The sequence below is a fragment of the Pipra filicauda genome, unplaced genomic scaffold, assembly GCF_003945595.2.
Source record: "Pipra filicauda isolate LSUMZ 115617 unplaced genomic scaffold, ASM394559v2 scaffold76_size2844353_pilon, whole genome shotgun sequence".
Lineage (NCBI taxonomy): Eukaryota > Metazoa > Chordata > Aves > Passeriformes > Pipridae > Pipra > Pipra filicauda.
This window is the reverse complement of record NW_024104942.1, coordinates 681,487-702,406: the sequence shown is the minus strand read 5'-3', so window position 1 is coordinate 702,406 and position 20,920 is coordinate 681,487. Positions and strand designations below refer to the sequence as shown.

Sequence of the window (20,920 nt, the reverse complement as noted above, 5' to 3'; positions counted from 1 at the left end):
GGCGAACTTCTTTATTAAACAGGTAGCTCAAATTTCTAATATATTCCATCCTGTTTCTTGAATATTTCTCTACCATTAGAAAGTATCATGTGCATTTTGCACTTAAGCTGGCAAAGGCAATTTTTGGGTGTGGTTTGTGCAATTATTTTAATAATTAATAATTATCTGTACTAAATTGCAGTGGAAGATGTTTATAAATTCATAACCCCTCGGGTATTTTCTCACAAAAATGGGAGCCATCTCTTCTGATTTCTGTCCTGATGCTTCTTTACAAGTTCCTTGTACACTTCTGACCTTAGAAACCTGGGGAAAGAGTCCTTTGCCATGAGACTGTAGATTAACCTCTGAGCATTATCAAAGCAGCTGAGTGTGGGCTCAGAGATATTCTGAGAGATGTCATTTTTGGTATGGAAGTCAATATTAATCTGTAGGAAGAAAGGAGGCATAAAACAAATGTCAGTTTGATTGGAAAGCTGAGATCTGTTTGTGTACATGACATAGTCTGCATTTGAATTTCCTCCCAAATTACCTGACTGATGCAAATAAATTGGAAGCTTATCCCTTCATTTTCTAGCATACTGAATTCTTCATTTTATTTGGCTCTTAAACAGATGGCATGACTGAAAAAAAGAAGGGAAAACTAACTTCTGATTATCTCATCTTTTTGCCAAGCCAAATCCTATGAAATACTGATTACCAAAGACTAAATTAGAAGTGAAGGTACTCAGCATCATTTTAGATTTTGGTCCCATGGATTTTGTAAGGATTTTGTGTTTTTAACAATAATAAAATGGATTTGAATCATGTATAAGACATGATTCAAATCAATCATTCAAAGCATGCCTGCTAGCAAAGGCAAAAACATCAGTGTAAAAGTTTAAGGTGGAGAATGTGAATAAAAACAGGAAATTTGTTCTTTCACAGTAAGCATTTTTAAAATAATGATAAAATTGAATGCTGTGGTGGAACTCTTTGCAAGTTTGCATTCTCATCATGTTTAGAATACCTATACAAAAGAACAAATGTCATCATTAACATTCCAATATACTGGAACCTAAAATATGGAAGAAATGGTGCTTATTGTGTTATAAAAAATGGTTAGAGAAAACAAATTATATTGAACATAAATTTCCTTAAATCTTTAGGTAGAAATTTCAGAAGGCAGGATAAACCTATGCTTTGTGTGAAGAATGTAAAGTATAAACCATAATGTCTTTACTTCACAGAGTTCCACCCAGTGTTTTTTACCTGGTAAACAATGGACATGAAAATGGAAGTTACAGTCATGTTGAATTGTATTTTCTGTCATTCCTTGAAGTTTGGTTCTAAGCTTTTCACTTGATTCCCATCCTCAGTACCCAAAGTACATGCAAAAAAACCTCCCTATTTACCTCTTTTGGAGCATCAGCTTGAATAAAGTCAGAATAAATCTTTTGGGCTTTCGAGGTGATCTTGGTGGGGGACTTGGTTTTCTTGAAGTCTTCACAGGCCAGCCAGAACTCCACATTCTCCTCACTGAACTCTGACTTCAAAAATGTCCGAAAAGCTGCCAGGCCATCTGGGGAAAAATGAATGAGATGGTGGGTAGAGGAAAATTGAAAGGCCAATGCAGTTTATACATATTTATACACACCCACGTGTATGTGTGTGTGTGTGTGTATATATATATATATATATATGGAGCATATATATAGTGTAACCTGTGTGACTCATACTGGTTTTCATGTCAGCCAGCAGTTAGGCTTGAGAAGCTGTTGTGGGGGAAATATAAAGGAGATTAAATAACAGTGATGGTAAGGGGACTAAGAGAATTCTTCTGGTGAGTTACCAATGAGGGAACGCTCCCAACACCTGCCTGCTGTGGTTTGGTCTCTCTAGCACGGATACACTTAGTCAAAAGGGGATCCTGGAGATTTTGATCTTCAAGAGAATTTGTGGTGTTTAGGAAACTAGAGATTTGAGGCTGACCCTGGTCTAAAAAGTAGAAATTTAAGTCATATTGTTGTAGTGTGCTTGACCCACAGCTGAGGTTATCTTGCCTAAACAGTGCTTCCACCTCCTTTCAAGTAATGGTTAAGTCTTGGATGGAGAGACAGACACCTCATTACTTCTTTGGTCCACTTTTTTTGCACTTTGGAGGGGGAAAAAACGAAACAAATTAAGGTTTGTTTGGAAGAAACTGCTTTGAAATTAATCCAAATCACAAGCTCTGAGAAAAGAAAGCTGACCCAAATGTAATTGTGTTGGGTTAATACTATCCAGAAACAGTGTGGAGGCACTCCAGAGTCCAGGCCACAAAGTTACTGCAGGAAAACGAGGCAAGGGCAAGGAAATTTTCAAGTTACGTGTGGTTTGGCATGTCAGGACAGTAGGAATGGCATCTCTCAGAGAAGTGACTTTAGATGTGCTAGAAGTAATCATTTTTTGTTTGACTTAATTCACTGCACAACATGTATATTTCTTTGGAACAGGAATACTGAAGAAAAGGTTTGTGAGGTTTTTATTTTAAAAAAATATGAAAACCGGAACCATTGTACAGACAGTTTAGCAGTTATCTTAGTAAAAAATCTTTCAGAGAACTTCTGCTTTATTAAACGTCCCCTGAGGGCTGGCCAGAAGGTATATTGTGTTTGCAGCTTGGACAAATGTGACCCTCTGTCTTTCAGGACAGCAGCTCACCCACCTCCAGCAGCAGCTGGTTGGTTCAGTACATGTGGAGAGCTGAACTGGAGAGCAGTGTGAAAACCTGACAGAAATCTTTGGCAACTGGGTTGACGCATGTTTTTTTTTAAAAAATGTGTTTTTCAATCACTTACCTTTGTTAGCTAGTAGTGTATCCACAGACTCAGACCAGGCCATGGTTTCCCCAGTATTTGACCTGTAGAAACAACATCTATCCTTGAAAATAAGATTTTGATCTTTCACCTGTGCAGTCTGTGGTAGCTAAGGGTCTATGATTTGGCTTTCTTCTTGAGGGAGTAGGCGAGTCATTCATCCCACCTTATGCACAGAATAACAGAAACTCAACAAAAAGTGTGACATGGTTTTTTTGTGTGTGTAGAGAACCACCCAGACTCATCAAGTACACTGTTATTTGACACTGGCAACTTGATTATTCAGCCTGGAAATACTAGTAATGCTTGCAATTGGTGGAACTGTAGTAAAACATAGGAGAGATATTAATGATCTAGAGCGTGTGTTGCATTTCTTCTTGAGTTCAGATGGATTAACTATCAATTTATATGAGACTTTGTGCTTGGAATGACTAGAATTATCTAAAATGTTACACTAACACTGGTAGGATACATGAGCATTATATCAGTTTCTCAGTGGTATAAATAACTGAGTAAACTCATAATTTTAGCTCTTCCTCTGTAACTTTCTGTGAGCTTCTGTTAGACACGAGAGCAAACACTTTGTTCTGTATAAAATGTTACCACTTTTCTTAATTAAAAAAAAACCAAAACCCCAAACCCCAAAAATCCCCACACAAAAACCTCAAGCACTCTAGAATTCTGTAAAAAATATTTGGTATTCCCAAGGGGGGACTCAGACTGCTCAGCTATCAAAACTCTGCTCTGAACTATACAGGTTAGTCTGAGAGCTGTATTCCAAAGCCATTTCTCATCATCAACAGTAAAGGTATTTTCTAATTGTAAATTTATGAAGAGATTATATAACAGTGTCACTATATTAACATAGCTGTAGTTATAATTACATGAAGTTGTGGCAGTGACATCTTTAACAGGCAAGCTTTTTTGTAGCTGTCAATTTACTTGTGTCCAGAGTGCAAAAATCATATTTAAACAAGAAAAAACATGCATGTTTATGAGTAGATATAAACACATACATGATGGAAACTGAAGTGTAAATATAGTAAGTCTGTGAAAACAAAAATGAAAAACAAACATAGCACGATGTTGTACTTTGTGACACATTGAGTGCCAGTGGAATTAAGCAGCAGAAAATTTGTTTTAGCAACTGTAAGAAACTTTTATGAAAAATGTAACAAGTTTTCAGGTTATTCAGTAAATGTTTACTAGCTTTCTTGTCAAACAAAAAAGGCAAATGAAAGACCAGGATAAAACAGACAGTTTTGCTTCTTATCCTTATGAGCAATATTACTTGTTTTAATGTTTGCTCACCACTCAGAGAATGATCTCACTGACCTTGTGAGATTTACTTGAATGGGAATGGCAAGCAGAATTGACAAAAGGAATCAAAATAGTCATATCCACTTCAAAGGGGGAAGGAAAATAAAAGCTGTACAGATTATTCAAAACTTGGTCATCCCATCCCATAAATCTCCTACAATTAAAATAGCCATAAACAGCAACTCACTTCACTGGCATTTTTTGTTCCACTGTTTGTTTGTTTGACTGTCACAGGTTGGGCAGAGTTTCTTTTTCTGACTGATCTTCAAGCTGAAGGCAATGTGACAGCAGGAACAGTACAGTTAGCAGGTGAATAACCAAACAGGACAATGCAAATTGACAAACTGCTTTTAATGCTTCCTTTAAACATGGCTTATTTTTTAACAGTGGCTATTCACAACTTACAGTGGCCATAACGTGGTGACTTGAGGGATGACACCTTGCTGACCTGTGTGGGTGCTGGGGCAGGTCCAGAGAGGGCACCAGAACTGGGGAAGGGTCTGGATCACAAGTCTGATAAGGAGTGACTGAGGAGGTGTTCAGCCTGGAGAAAAGGGGGCTCAGAGGGGACCTTATTGCTCTCTACAATTACCTGAAAGGGGATTGTAGTCAGATGAAGTATATATAATTTGTCTCTTGCTCTTGATAGTTATTCTTTCATCCCCAGCTCTTTTCTTCCTCTGTTTGTTCCTTGCTGTCCCTCACTGTCCTGACCAAGTCAAGCAGCCTTACCGATTTTCTTACCTCCCTCCAAATCTTGTCCTGATGCCCAATCCTCTACTCACCCTACCCAGCTTCCTGGTTCTCAGCGTCTTCACTTGATATAAACAAACTTCCAGTGGTTCAGGAACTGGGATCCTAGCTGTCCCAACTTGTAGAAAAAGGGATTTTTGTCTTCTTGGTTAAAATATTTTACACCAAGTAGGGCAGTCTTATGAGTTTAGGTCCCATTTGATTTCCCTGTGTGGTGCAGTCACATACCAAGCTGTCCCCTGCCTGAGGACAATCTCTCTTATTTTAGCTATGTCTTTCTTCTAAGGTAAGAAAACCCAAGCACCACATGCCATGTTTTGACCTTAGCAATGTTAGTAGGTTATTCCTTATCCTCACCTTTGGTAGATTTGTAAAAGAAGTTTCAGGCCTAATTATCTGATGAACTTCCTATGGGACAAAAAATAGCGAATCTGGTCGATTGTGCCCCAGGAAACTGAAATCAGATGAAAACAAACAGAGAGAGGTGTTTTACTGGGATGAGCAGGAGAACTGAACTGTCTTGCAGGAGAAGAATAAAAGACCAGCTTGTCTATAAGATGTAAGCAGAGAAGACCTATGATTGCCCTCTGAATATAGAGAATAGCCCAGTGAGAAAAAAAAGAATTATTTTAGCTTAATGATCAAACTGACAAAAGAAAAAAAATGTATATAAACAGCCAGTTAATAAATTTAGGCTGAAAACCAGAACAAGGCTTCCCAAAGTATTGTTTTTTACAGTCTCCCAGTAGATATTTTTTGTCCTCTCTGCTCCTCTGTACTTTGAAGATATAGCTTAGTATAATTATGAGATTATTTTAAACTGTTGTCTTTGCTAAGATTAGAAATGATGATCCAAGGTACCCCTTCAGTCCTACATATTACTAAAAAAGATTCCTGGCAACAAAATACAAATCCTTTCTGCAATTTCTTAGTTTTGCATTTACTTGCTTCTGAAAGCTGTAGAAGAGGAATAGAAATATTAATTATCATCCTGATTTCCTGCAGTGCTTCTTGTTTTCCTTAATTGGTTATTTTCTCTTATTTCCAGAGAATGTACTGTGGACTGTAACACTGTGCCAGACAGGACCAAAAGCCTTCCATGCACTGTCCTGGTGAGATTGGCCTCAGCATCTTACAGGTGGAGAGAAAACTTTCTGCACCTGCATTTACATCAAATCCTTTGTGACTGATTCAGTTCCAGGTTTGAGCTTTGGTAAAAGAGGATAAACATAATACAAAATCCAACCAATATTTGTTTGTAGAGCTTCTGGCGTGGCAGACTGTAAACAGCTACCATCTGAATTTTCTAACAGTGAGATCGTCTCTTTATCAATTATTGTAGAAATAGTACCTTTTCCCCCTAATGTTATGTTTTGTGATTGCTGATTGATCTTTCTCATGTAGCAAAAAGGAGGTTCTTCTGCAAATATGTACAAGCTTTTACATGCATTACTGTGTCTTGTTGTTTGTTGGAAGGGACCTTGCTTTTAAGTACCCCAAGTTCTCACTGAGAAATAGTTCAAAATTGGTGTTGAATTTTCAGCCAAGTAATAAAATTCTAGATGTAGGCCTGATGCAAGTTTCCTCCAGATTCTTTGGTGTAATGCCAGTAAAGTCAGTGCAGTTATGAGGACAGGGGTGACACCAAATTAAGCAACACATCATTCTTGGATGATTCCATTTATTTCTCAATGTTTACCCTGTCTCATCCCAATGATTATAGTATTTATGTGCCTTAGATCTGGGATCATAAACTGACTTATTTTACATTTTTGGAGAGGTAATATTATTCTTGTTATGTGGTAGTCTCATTAACTCCTGTTGAAAGGAGTTAATGAAACTAAAGGAACTCCCTATGAAAGGGAGGGTTGCAGGATTTGTGCCTATTTTTTTTATCATCTGATGATACACTTAAAAAAAAAAATTCCAAGCAGTGCAACAGATGCACTTTTTTAAATTTCTATCTAATTGCCTGACGTCTAATGATAGACATGACAATCTCTTGAAGATTTTCAGTGCTGATAGATATTTTTAAGTCAGTCTTAGCAGGCCACAGGAGAGCTAGAACTGTAGGAAAGAGAACGTAGATCTATTGACTGAACATTTCCTCCTTTGCCAATATTACTTGCTAGGGAACACTGATTTATTAAATATTTAAATCTCCAGAACTTTTAAGCTAACTACTTGATTTTTTGCTGATGCTCACCTTTTATTTTTAGCTATGTTTAGTAATTAGTTTCACTGAGTTTTATTCCTTTATGAAAAGCTATTGGCTTCTAGTGGAATAAGGCATGTTGGTTTTTTGTTCCTCTGACCCACATCTGATTTAGACACTAATCACAACAGAGAGTATAAAACAGTGTTACATGATCAAACTATTGGTGTATTAACCTAAGACATAATTTTCATTTATATATGCTCCTAGAAGGGCTGCCTTGTACTCACCTGAGTGCAGTGTGAGAAAAGCTCACACTCTCCAGAGGCTGTTTCTGTGTGCTGGTGCTCGCCTGGATCAGGTTCAACACATTAATGCCCTTCAGCACGTGGCCTCTCTTAATTCCATTCCATACACAGGTCTGCTTGGATAGTGTTGTCTTGTATAACTCAGCCTCAGCAGAAAAAATTGTTAATGTTCTGCTGGTCCAAGCAATTCAAGCGCACGGTGACTTGACTGCATTTCTTATGTTGGGAGAAGCCAAGATGATCTGAGCACTGCTGGCATCCTGGTAACATGGAAACACCTGTCCTACTGGATGCAAATTTATTTTAATCACAGCACTATGTAAATGCCCACCTTCCCATAGCACTGCACAGCATGGGCAACTCAGAAAATAACATTTTTCCATATGAATAACTCTGTGTGTCTGCAGTATGCCACAGAGTTGTTTTGCATAAGAAAATAAGCTGTTATTTTCCACCCAACCAAAGTATGCCCTTCAGGTGAAGTGTTTTGATTTCAAGAACAATCTGTCAAAATATTTTACAGCACTCTTGGCTCCTCATATATAGGATTTCCAAGTACTATTCAAATACAAAGCTATATTGGAAAAAAACTGGAAACAATTCTCAAGAAAGTGTGCAACCCCAAAGATTCCCATGTAGTACTAACTAGCAGATTAGTTGGCACAGCTTGTGTCCTGGATGAATATACTGTTATTTACACAGCATCAGACTTGACAAAACTTCATACAAGAAGCCCATCTAGCAGAAACATAAGGGTTGTATTATGACCTTGTGCTTGGAGACAGGTATAAATTGCACCAATGTGCAATGTGGAAGGAGAGGTAAAAGCTTCAGTATAAAACCAGAGGGAGCTTTTATGAGACCAGCCTTAAATTATCAGAGTGCAACAAATGAAAGATAACAAGACATTAGCAAGAAAAAAAGTAAAATTGGAAACAAGCTTGGGTGGTGGATAGAAGAATACATTTCTATCTTCATCACAAAGCCACACAGGAGCTTAAAGGGCATTTGATTGAAGCATTTGACTAAAATGCAAAGAACAGAGTGGGATCTAGGACAAGCAGCTGAGCAAGGCGTAAGTTCATGAGCATATGAATCACTGATGGGAGGAAGATGATTTTATGCTATTTTTTTCTCAGTTGAGGTCTTTGGCAGTATGCCTGGAAAGGGGAGGGAAATGCATTCAAAGCAGTAGCTAATTAAGGCAGGCTGAGCAACTGGGGACAAAAAGAAGAGAAAAATGATCTGCCATTTTTGAGTTGCTTATAAGTTGTAGCATGTAAAGGCATGTAAGCCGTATTACCAATTGCCTACTTTACTGGAAGATGGAAATTGATCTTCTTTGAGATTAATTAATCTCATATCAATTTATGAAATCTTAGATTTCATTCCTCTTGTTTCTTGTCAGTTCAAAAAATAATCACGTTATTTTTTGTTCAATAACAAATCCACAAGCTGAAGACGACGTGTATTTCTATCTCCCTCAGGTTAAACAAGAACAGCAGATCATAATTAAGCTCATATAAAGCATCTAATTAGGCTGAAGTATTGAAACAGGAGACAAATCTTTGTGCTAATACAAGTCAGCAGATTGTTTCTCTCATACTTTGCATCTTCACATATGTGAGGAGTAAAGTGCAGTGCTTATGTGGGTAAATCATGGTGTTGGTAAGAGGAACAATTTGGGAGCTCTTCCTGAAAGCTGAATGGCACATATGAATATAAAGAGTTGCTACATAAAATAATCCTCAGTAGAAATGCCTGCCCAATAAGCTTTGTGTATGTATTATTTACACTAGGTCAGCTAAACAAGAGGATTTTCATAAGTATGGCATTGATTCTGCCAAAACTAGAGAAGCCTGACTATGTTCTCTGGTACCGCTCTAAGGTTCATGCTGTAAATATGTCTGTGCAGGGTCAGCCCTGAATCTGATCAATTCTGGAAGAGCATCACAGACTAAATCTAAGCCTAGTTCATCCTCTAGTACTGCAGTAGAGCACTAAACAGTAAAGCGCTCATTTTCTCTCACTGAAAGGAGCCTCTTCTAGAAAAAACCTTTTGCCAGATAATTATGTCATTTTGGTTTATCTTTGTGTCCTTTGCCTTCCTTTCTCTGAGTTTATCTTGACTTTCTTTTTACAGTAGTTCCCATGGTATTAGTCTGCTGTAAATTCAGCTGCGGTTCATAATTATCTTTGAAAAACACACATGCATAAATAGCTACCAGGAATATATTATTTGTTTGTTTTCATTATAAAACTCATAATAGAGACTAGCACTGATGGTTTTGAGGAAGGCCTCCCTGGAGATAAGCAGAATTTTCCATGTGTCTGTGAAATGAAATAACGGGTGCCTGCTGACTTGTATTTATCATTGCAGAGTGTTCTGACTAACAGCTGGGCTTTTGCTAACAACAAAAAAAAAAGCCTTACTCAAGGTACTATATTTGTCATTTGTCTAGATTTTGGAACAGTATTAAATATGTGGGGGTTTTTCATTTATTTAGTCCATGGCAATCCATTCAAGGTACAGATTCTCAGCTGATAATGAAGGAACATAGGAGGGCAGACTCTAGCTGCAAATGTCTGTGCTGCAAACAAACCCACTGTTAACACTCAGGTGGGGCTGTTCTCAAATCTGTTTCCTTTCTCTGACAAAGTTACTAATACATGACACAGGAACATGCATATTTTAAATATCTGAGAACTGTCTTTCATTGTTGGTGATGTATTAGAGATTCCCTAATCACAGAATCATCAACGTTGGAAGGGACCTTCAAGATCTTCTAGTCCAACCATTAACCTACCACCACCTCAATCACCCCTAAACTGTACCCCCAAATGCCACATCCAGACAACTGTTGAACAGTTCCAGACGTGGTGGCTCCACCAGTTTCCCAGGCAACTCATTCCAATGCCTAACCATTCTTTCAGCAAAAAAAAATTCTAGTATCTAATCTGAACCTCCCATAAGCAGAAACAGGATCATTTCTGTCGGAATTGATTCTTTTTCAAGCATCAGACAAAGAGCAGAGGTAAATAATCTATTCAGAAAAAAATACTGATTTCAACAATGCTACTGGGTTAGAAAGTTGCCTTTCACTGCATTCATTCACGTGACCCTTTGACAATGGCCCTGGAAGTGCAGACAGCTTGTGAAAAATGGAGGCTGTAAAGCTCCAAAGCTGCATCTGATAGTGCTAAAGAGACTGAAATACAATGTCAGTGCTCCTAAGAACGGTTGAATTGTTCCTGAATCACTGTGCCCAGGTTCTGACTGCTTTACACTGTCAGGGAGAGCATGTGCCTGAAGTTTTGAGATCAGGGAAGGATAATGGAATGAACCAGCAAGGATCATAGCCCTCATAGTTACAAACGTGTTTCCTCTCTATTTCTAGGTAATGATAAGGGCTTGGAGATGGTTTCCAGGTCGTTGTGACTCAACAGCATTTCTTGGTGAGTTTGAATCTTTATGCACAGTAACACTTTTTATTAAAATGGTAATGATTACAGCTAGTATTGAAATTTAAGTGAAATCTTCATACCTTTCTCATCAATGTACTAATGATAAACCGAATCCTGACAACTCCTTAAGTAGATCAGATTTATTGAAAGTTAGTAAAGCAGACACAGAAACCTCAGATCAAGCAGTTCATATACACTCCAAATTAGCAATGAACATAAAAGTCCCATCCTTAGGAACTTCATCTCTTCTCTTTCACCATTTACAGAAAGGAGAAGAAAAGGGAGAAAACTTAAATTCCATGTGAAGCAACTGAAAACAGAAGCCATAGTTACAAATAAATCCTGCAGCCCCTTGCTAAACTGAACCAATGTTTAAGCTTTTAAGAACTGCCCCGTGCTTCAAGGTATGTCTGCATCAATTCTGAAAGAGAAGGACAGGATAACTGTGTATGCTGAGTATGAAAAATATATGTGATTTCAATAGTAAGGAAATAAAAATGGAGATTTCTCCTTCCTCTGCTATAGAGAGTATATTAATGACCAATAGAAATGAAAGTTATTCTACCTGAGTCCAAGAGATGTTAGTTTTCAGATACACTTGCAAAATGAAAGACGGAGAAAATTTAGAACAAAGTGTAGTAACAAAGGTGGCATACCATGACTATTTACAAATAAAAGTAGAAATATTATATATATATATATATATATATATATATCTACATGGACATGACCTGATATTTAATGACACACATTGTGTTAAAATAACATTCTTGGCTCTTTTTTTGCTGCTCAAAATTAGAATACAAGTATTTGATGCCAAAGTTAATCTATACAGCATAACTTAAATACAGAGAACAGACACATGTAATAAGAAAAAAGTACAAAATGTACCCTCAAAAAATTAAATATGTATTTTTATGTTCCCCTTAAAACAGGCAATAGCTACATAATAATTATGCAGTGTCTGTAGTTAAAATTCATGTAACTTTGCATTATACCTAATAATGTTCCTGTGTGTTTTACAGCATGAGAAAATACCACAAATTCTCTGTCCTTAGTGTAGGAAATATGGTAGAAACATAAATATGTGCAAAGACTATGTATATACATGCTAACTGTGATGAAACTCTGGCTTAAATGATACAAGCCTAGGATAAATGTTGGATATTATCAAATGGCATTTTATGCTGCATTTTTATGCAGGAAATTCAATTTTTTCCTCCAAATATGATCACAGCTTTTGCTTGAGTTTAAAAAAAGTACTGTATAAAAACTTTACATTATATGACTTGCCAATATGTTGCCTACTTCTCTATGCAAATGAGATTAATCATCTACTACAGAACTCTGACCTGGTGTAGGTGCATTTAATTTTGCTTTGCCACTTATTTACACCTGCTAAGGATTTGTATTTTAAAACACATACAGGTAGCTGCAGTAGCTAGATGTTATGAGGGCAGAGGTTTCTTGTTACCAAACAGTAAAGTCTGGGCGTACACCTTGAAAATCATTGACAGTAAAAGACCGTGACCGCCTCCTAAGGGTAGGACGACTGGGATTTCTCCCTTTAACCAAATTTAAATAAGGATCAGATCTCAGGAAGCGTGGGTAGCTGTCTTGCTCCATCAGCCTGTAGACTGTGTTCTGTGCTGTGTCAAAGGTGGTGATGAGGGGCTGGTGAATATTCTGACTTGTGGCTTCTTTGGTGTGAAAGTCCAAATTCACCTGGAAAATGAGGAAAAGTGTATTTCTTTAATGTACATTCTTGCATTTCCTGAGTTATCATTCATAGCAATGACATTGTACATTGGTGAAAAACTTTTCTGATAAGGAGACCTTGAATCCCCAACACAACAGGATGTAGGCACCCCAGAATCAGTATGTTCATGTTCAGAAATGGCTGTCAGAAAGTCTTCAAAGCTGTGTCACTGGTGCAAAGCAAAACAGGTAAAATAGAAGATAAGGTCTGATGCTTGACTAAAAGCGACTTTCTAATAGTGATCTTTGTACAATTGCAGCTCTGGGGCTTTGCAACACCAAACTAATACAGAACTCCCTCCATTCTCATTTAGGTTTCATGTAGAGCTTTGTCTAATGAGACTGTGTTAGTGAATATTTAAAATTTCTGGGGTTTGTGTAGAAACCAGTACAGTAGTGCTGTAGGAAGGTGAGAGTAGGAAGTAGCAGTAGGTGTGTAGTAGGAAGGTGAGAAAATTCTAATAAAATGAAAAAAAAATATTTGAATGGGTCTCTGGAGCTTTATGTTGGAAAGCATATAAAAATTATTATTTATTCCATGTGCTGTTGCATTCATCCTGGGAAATGTTTATTTGGTATGAGAATTTTATTAAAGTGTCAGGCACTGATTTAAAATGTTATTTTCAAAAATAAGATAGAATATATAAAAAAAATTGTTGATTTAGTCAAAAAGTGAGTTCTATAATATGTTTTCTTTTCCTCACTAAGAGACACCTGTCATTTCCATACAACTAGTTAAAACAAGTAGCTTAGATCTAAAAACTGAAGGGTAATTAGTGATGATAGAATGGTCCTCTCATCTAAGATTGTTATGAACCTGTTGAACCGTATGCTCAGAAATTTTTGTGTAAAAGAGTTCTGTGGACAAGGAGTTAAAGAAAAGGTGCAAACTCCTGAGCTGTGTGGTCTGAAATGAGGTGCTGTTGGCTGGTCTCAGCTGCTCAGCTCAACCCAAGGAGGAAGTCTGACCAAAGCCAAGTGCTTAAGGTGAACCCAGCACCCACCTACCTGCAGCAAATTAAAGTATGACACACAAAGAAATTGCTTGGTTATTGTGAGTCAAAGTACAGCTTCCATACCCTGTCCACTCCTTAAGCTTTCCTCCTGCTCATACTTTGAGTATGAGCAGTTGTTACCTGACCATAACTGCCCAGGGACTGATCAATTGGCAACAACAGGTTCTGCCTCAAGCGACTCAGGGTGTTCTTTTTATAAGTAAGGTCCACCCCAAAGGCACACAGCAGGGAAAGAAATGAAATGGGACACAAGCCTTTGAAAGTGGGCATTTCCTGGGAAAAGAAGACCTGGATCTTAAATGTAATCTATGAGAAATACAGGTGGAAATTGTACCATTTTGCAATCAGTTTCTTAAAATGAGAATTACACCGTTTTTGCCCTCGTTACAGGGAAGCAGCAAGTGTATAACTTCTGTTATTATAGAAAATAAAAAAAAAATAATAATGCAGGCATTGGCAAGTGACATATTTGATCTGCTCAAACTCAATAGAATTACAGGAAATTGTAAGTCCAAAAGACCTACTGGTTGTGATTTCACTGAAAAATTCATCATCTCCCAACCCGTTCATCTCCTCCTTAGGGAAGGCAAAAATATTCCTCTTGCTCATTTCTGAATCCTTTATAACACACTTAAGTAACATGAAGAAGTTGTAAATATGAAAACTTTTTGCACTGTTATAATATTTTTAAAAGGCCTTAGTGTTGGTGAGGACTGTCATATCAACGTATTTTTGTGCTGACAGTAACATAACAAGGATATGCAATTAGAGGTGGTGGAGGTGGAGAAGGGGGAGGGAGTCAATCAAGACAAGTCCATACCTAAAACATAGTTATTATTTTAAAGGATATATTTAATTTAGTAGTTTCTTCTAATCTCTTTTATTCTTTTAGCTTATTTAAAATAAAAGCTTCTGAATCTCTGTTATGTAATAATTTAATAGATAATTAGTGTTTTAAGAGAAGGGGGGAATAAATTTGTTGTTCTGGAGATAGCTATGAATAAAGACAGGTGATACTTCTCCACAAATGCTAGCTGATATATCTCATTGCAACTTTAACATTTACTATCACTTTTTTTCTTAAATATACATCGTGTATGTGTGTGTATATATATATATATCTCCCAGATTTAAAGATCACTAGGAATCAATGATTCTTATGATATAATATATATATTCATATAGTAACTTGAAGGGCGTATTGAAAGGAGTATGGAAGACAGTGAGAATTATCTCTGCAGATTTCCTTCCAGAGCTTTGATTTTTATTATTATATCCTTCTTATGCCACCTACTACATAAAGTAATTGTTGCACCTGCTTCTGGTCATGCACTTCTTAAAAGCAGATTTCATCAGTTGTGTCAAATAGAGTGTAGAATGAAGAAAGACTTTACCTCCTTTGGAGCATCTTTCTGTATGAATGTTTCAAAAATGGTCTTAGCTTTTGGCAGAAGTTCATGTGCAGTTTTGCTTTTCTTGTAATCCTCGCAAGCTATCCAGAACTCGATGTTCTCCTCACTGAACTCAGTTTTCAGAAACTTTGTAAAGGCATCCAGCCCAGCTACAGAAGGGAAAGTTCAATTGCATTAAAAAAATATATCCTTATCAAACAGTTACTCTTTTCACACAATCTGTGCAAAGAAGCAAAGTCGTTTGTGCTCCCTTTGAGTAATACCACATTATGGATAATTAACTTAAAATACATAAAGGTTTTAAAATAATTGCAGTTTTTCCATTATGATCCTGAGTGCTGTGACTCCCATTACAGAATTCTCAAGATCAGTAAAAATCCACTACCAAAATCTCATAAATTTAGAAAGAGAAGCAAGCAAAACATGTCCATGTAAGTAGAAGTGACGGATTTTATTCCATCTGAATATCAATTTAGGTTGACCAAAACACTATTTGAATCTTTGCTCATAAGTAAACTGTTCTCCCGTAACAATTTAAAGTGGATGGCTTTCAATATCTTTATAATTTCCTTTATCCTATTGTTGTTATGCTGAGGACATTTTCTTTCTCAAGTGTGCTTAAATCTACACAAGTCATGCAATTGTATTGAAGTCAACTGTTCAAAGAACACAGATTTGAAAAGCACATGGTGTCCAGCACTGTAGCTGAAACATGTGTGCCCCTCCAGAAGGAAAGGAGGAACATATGTGCATTTGATAATTATGTGAGCAGCAGGCCCTTCCAAAGGATAGGGATCCCAGCTTGGATCCTGTCATGGGTTTAGAAACAAATTGTATCAGAAGAGACAAAATCTTTTCTTAAGTGCATAGAACATATCTTGCAATCAGGAATATTTGAGAAATATTCAGATTAGATGCTCCTGTTTATTGAAGGAATTCTTTGCCATCTGTTATATTACTTTGTTCAATAAAATACAAAAGTTATTTTCAGTTTTTTTCACTAGTTAACAGCATACTATAGCCGAAGCATGTGAGGAGAGCAGAAACACACACTGCTATAAATGACCCATCATACCTAATTTAGGTAACTGCCAGGTCTACTTAAGAGAACAACTGAATTTTATAATTTTCCATCAATTTTCCATCATTTTCCATCAATTTTCCATCATTTTCCATCACTTTTCCATCCTAACACTCTGCACGGAGAGGAAAAAAAACTACTAACCTTTCTCAGAAAGCAGTTTGTCAAAAGATTCTCCCCATTTCACTGCTTCTTCAGGAGACACGCTGCTTAAGAAACAGAAAGGGATTCTTAAGAATTGTGTATACTGTGTATTTAGGAAGCTGTGTAATGTGTTATCAGTTACCCTTATGGCTCAGGACTGTTTCACAGAGCCTTTGATTAGATCACATTACTAAAGGAACTCATTCTCTTGGGGACTTCAGAAACATTTTCTTTAATTTTTTTTTCTGACCTTTTTTCCTGCAGAGTTGTACTTCTTTTCCCCTTTTTAAAAAAACATCAAAGATTTTTTTTTTTTTTTTTTGCTTTGGTGTTCACATTGCTCTACCAGTCTTTAAGGGAATTGAGATCATGGGGTATTGTAAAACTCCTAAGGGACCCAAGTCTGTCAGCTATTGGAACTTAAGAAATACTTGTGCAGAGGTGTGGTTTTGAATGCCCCCACTGAGGCTGTGTTACCGCAGTCTGCTTCTGATGAAATATGGAAAATTCAACAGCCTGAAGACAGAGCTGTAGCGATATGGTTTGGGTGTTAGCCTTCTAGGTTAATACCACACATAGTCTGGTTTGTTTACCACAAACATATTTCAGATGTCATGTTACTCTGAGACACTGTGCCTCATTTACAAAACTCCTCATATTCTTCATCAAGCATGTCAAGATGCAGGTATTTCACTTTGATTTCAAAAACTCTCCCCTAGAGAACGGTGAAGAAAGGAAAAAACCACCTCGTTCCATTCACACATATACAATTTTGGAGAAATCATTTTTTTGGTTTTGTGTAGACTAACCCTGAATGCACATCTGGACAGTACTTGGATTTTTAGTAGACCAGAACTGTAGTAAGCAGGAGGTGAGCTGTATCATGCTAGGACTAGGACTTAAGTTCTACACCTGAAGGTGAAGTCAATCTTTATCAACTGCTTTTTGAATACTAATATTTAGAACCATTTTCATTTGAGGACAAAGCACAGTACATGGAAAGTATCAATAAGCAACTTGTCTGTGATTAGTTGGTTAGAACAACTTCTTATGGACTGAACACTTCTGGAATATGTTTCTCCCTTCCTCATGGAGTTTTGCAGTTCTGTTGCCTGATTCACACAGTTTGGGCTCCCTTGGCAAAACCTGTAGGCACATGAAGTTTAGATGAAAGAGAATTCCAATCACTTTGGGAAGGAATTTAAGCCAGTAATGACCTTAATTTTGCATAAAACTCAAAAGGAGGAATTTTTTTTATTATTATTTTAATAGGTGTCACATGTCTCCTAGCTGAAGTCATTGCTTACAGGAAGGGAATTTTTAACCAAGGAGAGAAAAACAGTTCTTGAGGAGAGGTACAAATGCTGGAGAAGTGAAATCCAAGAAATGAGCATAGGCTAGTAAAGTAGGGGAATTCTGGAGTCAGGGAAAATGAGACCTCGCTCCCTTACAGAATTTGTTAGTTATGAGAAGCACAAAAAGTGTGGTTCTCTGAACTGTGTGGACTGGTAAGTCTGGTAACTGTGGGTTCCTGTAGCTGTAGAAGTTATTTTGGTCATAGTGGAAGATAAAGCCTTATGACTTCAGACCACATAGTCAGTCCACAAATGCATGGAATGCCGTAGAGGTTCTTTGTTGGGTTTGGAAACTCCTAGTGCAAGTTTCTGTTTCTTCATTTCTCCTTCAGAATCTGCATCAACCCAGTAGCCTCACAGATCCCCAAAACCTGGGTGCAGCAATGAGTTTGTGCAATAATGGACAGAAACCAAGATTTGTTCAGCTTTGCCACTTTCTAAATATAAGAAGAAACTAGTTTAAACTAACAGATTACAGGCTATTTCTACTATCACCCCACTGTCCCTCTGCAGTGCTCCATTAAATTCTCTTTCTACTTGTGTTAGTAACTCCCTGTGAAGAATAGAAATCATGAAAGCTCAGTAAATCTCTTAAAAAATCTCAAAATTTTATCTCACTTTATTATTCGAAAAAGAGTAATTTTCTTTTTTGTTTTTTTTTTTTTCCATTTTTGGCAAAAATAATTGTCACTTCTCTCTAATCTGTATATAAAGACCAGCAAAAATCTGCAAGTTTCTCTTCTATACAAGAACAGCTGAATCTGTTAGTCAGGCACCTATTCGAAGTAACATGGTAAAAGGTAGCTGGCTGAGTGAGGCAGTGATGGTCTGTTAAAAGGGGGAAATTCTTCAGAGAGTTATTGTGGCTACTGTATGTTCCTCTGAAAGTGCCTTTACACAGATTATAAGAATGCAGTAATGGCTGTGTATTTGTATGAAATACCCTGGGTAATGAGTACTGTCTGCATACAGACTGCAGGGCAGCTGTGCTCCCTCTTTTTAGATGCAATCTTGGCATGGTTTTACATTTCTGGAACTGAGATGGGTGGGATATTTCCAAATGTGAGCAACAAACTGCCCAGTTATCCAGATGCGTGGGTGCAAGCGTTTAGATACCACCTTCTCAGCCGCTTTTTCATGGGTTCTAGAAAGAGAGTTTGGGCCTTTATGTGATTTCTACTGTGTGCTCATAACTAGTAAGGGCTTGTAAGAAGCAGTTCTGGTCAAAGCAGGCAGCTTGGCCCAAAAGATAGGAACTGTTTAAACAAGGTTCATCAAGACAAAAGAGCATGGTAAGCACTGAAATGTTCTGAAATGATCTCTGATGGGAAGAAAGGGGCAGCAAATTTTTTAGGCCATGGAGTTGCATTACTTTACATGTTCCTTCTTCTTAGTCAGGACCTAAAAGTGCAATTCTTAATATATTGGTCAGATCTTGGTACCCAATTGAACTCAGAAACTAAACTGTTGCTGAAGTCAATAAAACCAAGAATTTACCCTGTATCTTTATGAAAACATAACAGGGGCAATATTACCACAGTGTATAAGCATCAGTATGAATTTTGGAGAGAAGAGTATTCAACCAATTACTGCAATTACTGAGGAACTATGCATTAAGAATTTAACATGCATATGGCATCTGTACAACATGAAATTCTTTGGAAAACCTGCTTTGCAGGGTGATGTATCATTTTGCTGCAAGCAGTAATTTGTCAGCTGCATTTCTGAGTTGATGCTTAGTGGACTAAGACAAAGACAAAGGCTGTTGGCATAAGTAAAGGTTTAAATGTATCTCCAAGTCTATGGGGACCAGTGGTGTGAAAATACTAGTGGTCAGTTACCTTGATGTGCTACAGATATTTCTATAGTGTGTGTATGCTTGGATTAGATTGGTAACTTTCAAATTAAATAGGTCTAGAAAGCATTACTCTGCCGAGTCTGCACGCACACACATCGATGCAGGAAATGTTCTGAGTCACACAGGCACTTCTTGGAAGGAATCCCCATCAGCTCAGTCATTTATAATGCTTACCTTGCTGGTTTTGCCACGTTTCCAGGTTTACCAAGATGGTCACTTTCATGGAATTCGGGTTTCTGCAGGAGCAGGCTCAGCCTATTTCTCTTCTGCTTAGCTCTACAACAGATTTGGAGTAGCTTTTCAAGAAACTGTTTTGAAAGTTGTTTATTCCCCCTCAAACATTTCCTTTGACTATTACTCTGTTTCTGCATCATAGATCGCTATTTTCACTTACAGTAATGTTGATGTTACTTCTCCTACATATATTATTCACATTAGTTATTTTTTTCTTTACTGCTTAGCACAAATTCACATATGAAGCGAAGAGAAATGGAAATCCTTTTGTTTCCAGCATGCTTTTAATTTATTTTAAAGAGGAAGGGGCAAAATTTCCCATTAGAAAACGCAAACAGTTGGCTCAGCGTCTTCTACTTTTAATGTTTCATAAAGAAAAAAGGAAGTATTGCTTCCTGTCATTTCAAATTTTTGAAAAGAAACCTTCCCAAATCATATTCAGCATTTCTCAGAACTTCTTCCAACCTCCCTTTCCTGGTTTGCTTAGACCATTATTTGATTTGTTTCTTGTTCTTAAAAAAAATACTTCTGCAATGACTTAATATTTTATGTACATGGTTTCTAGAGTTGCAGTTCACGAGTTTTCATATGTGCGTCAAAAATAAAATTACCTGTGCCCTAAATTCATACCCACAAGCTGCGTTAGAGGAAACTTTTATGTAAACAGAACACTCAGATGTTTTGGCATGACCCGAAAACTTACCCAGGTTTGCTTGCTTTGTGTGGCTCTTCTTTAATCACCGATTTCATGGCTTTGTAATAGGATTTGTCCTTTGAAGCAGAAATGTTCAGCTGGGGGAATAAAAGAAGGGGGGTCTCCATCTTCCTTCAGAAATGCTTCCGAAAACGTTCCTCTTGCTCCCTTGCAGTGGTGGCACCTGGAGCAGCTCTCACATGCTGTGCCCACCCGGGGCTGCCCCCGGTAGGGAACGGCGCAGTTTGCAGAGGAGGTGGTGGGAAGAAGGTGGTTCTCCACCTTCACTGCCACTGCAGCTGCACGTACACTGTGCTTTAAGTAGAGTTCTGGTTTTACATTCGTCATTTAGGGAAGTGAGGTTGCAACTTTGCAAAATGTCCGTCGCTCACGCCGACAAACCACAGCCGGAGAGCAGCTCCGGGGTGCCTGCTTCTGGGAGCTGATGTTCTGCTAGGCTTAGGGTGACACCAGCATTTGCCCCCAAACACCTGTAAGAAGTGTACATAGTGTAGTGTAGTTTCTCTAAAATT

At 37.5% G+C, this 20,920-nt stretch overlaps 2 protein-coding genes across 2 annotated transcripts; both read right to left on the bottom strand.

Moving 5' to 3' along the window:
• Positions 1 to 221: 221 nt before the first annotated feature.
• Positions 222 to 4,352, bottom strand: RGS21 (regulator of G protein signaling 21). Its single transcript, XM_027713370.1, has 4 exons — positions 4,342 to 4,352; positions 2,817 to 2,893; positions 1,392 to 1,558; positions 222 to 425 (listed from the first exon to the last, which is right to left on the bottom strand). Exons 1-4 carry the CDS (start codon positions 4,350 to 4,352, stop codon positions 222 to 224), a joined length of 459 nt encoding a protein of 152 aa, XP_027569171.1.
• Positions 4,353 to 10,937: 6,585 nt separating this feature from the next.
• On the bottom strand, positions 10,938 to 20,632 carry LOC113983832 (regulator of G-protein signaling 18-like). Its single transcript, XM_027713359.2, has 5 exons — positions 20,397 to 20,632; positions 19,634 to 19,735; positions 16,247 to 16,308; positions 15,004 to 15,170; positions 10,938 to 12,560 (listed from the first exon to the last, which is right to left on the bottom strand). The coding sequence occupies exons 1-5, from the start codon at positions 20,513 to 20,515 to the stop codon at positions 12,306 to 12,308; spliced, it is 705 nt and encodes a 234-aa protein (XP_027569160.1). The 5' UTR covers positions 20,516 to 20,632; the 3' UTR covers positions 10,938 to 12,305.
• Positions 20,633 to 20,920: the final 288 nt, after the last annotated feature.

What these genes read in the sequence shown, in the direction of transcription:
- LOC113983832 (XM_027713359.2), bottom strand. Translation starts at nt 20,515, where the DNA reads ATGGAGACCCCCCTTCTTTTATTCCCCCAGCTGAACATTTCTGCTTCA. An exon ending in CAAACTGCTTTCTGAGAAAG is followed by an intron (nt 15,171 to 16,246) that starts GTTAGTAGTTTT and finishes TCCCTTCTGTAG; the next exon opens with CTGGGCTGGATGCCTTTACA. An exon ending in AGAAAGATGCTCCAAAGGAG is followed by an intron (nt 12,561 to 15,003) that starts GTAAAGTCTTTC and finishes CTCATTTTCCAG; the next exon opens with GTGAATTTGGACTTTCACAC.
- RGS21 (XM_027713370.1), bottom strand. An exon ending in TACACTACTAGCTAACAAAG is followed by an intron (nt 1,559 to 2,816) that starts GTAAGTGATTGA and finishes ATTTTTCCCCAG; the next exon opens with ATGGCCTGGCAGCTTTTCGG. An exon ending in AAGCTGATGCTCCAAAAGAG is followed by an intron (nt 426 to 1,391) that starts GTAAATAGGGAG and finishes TTCTTCCTACAG; the next exon opens with ATTAATATTGACTTCCATAC.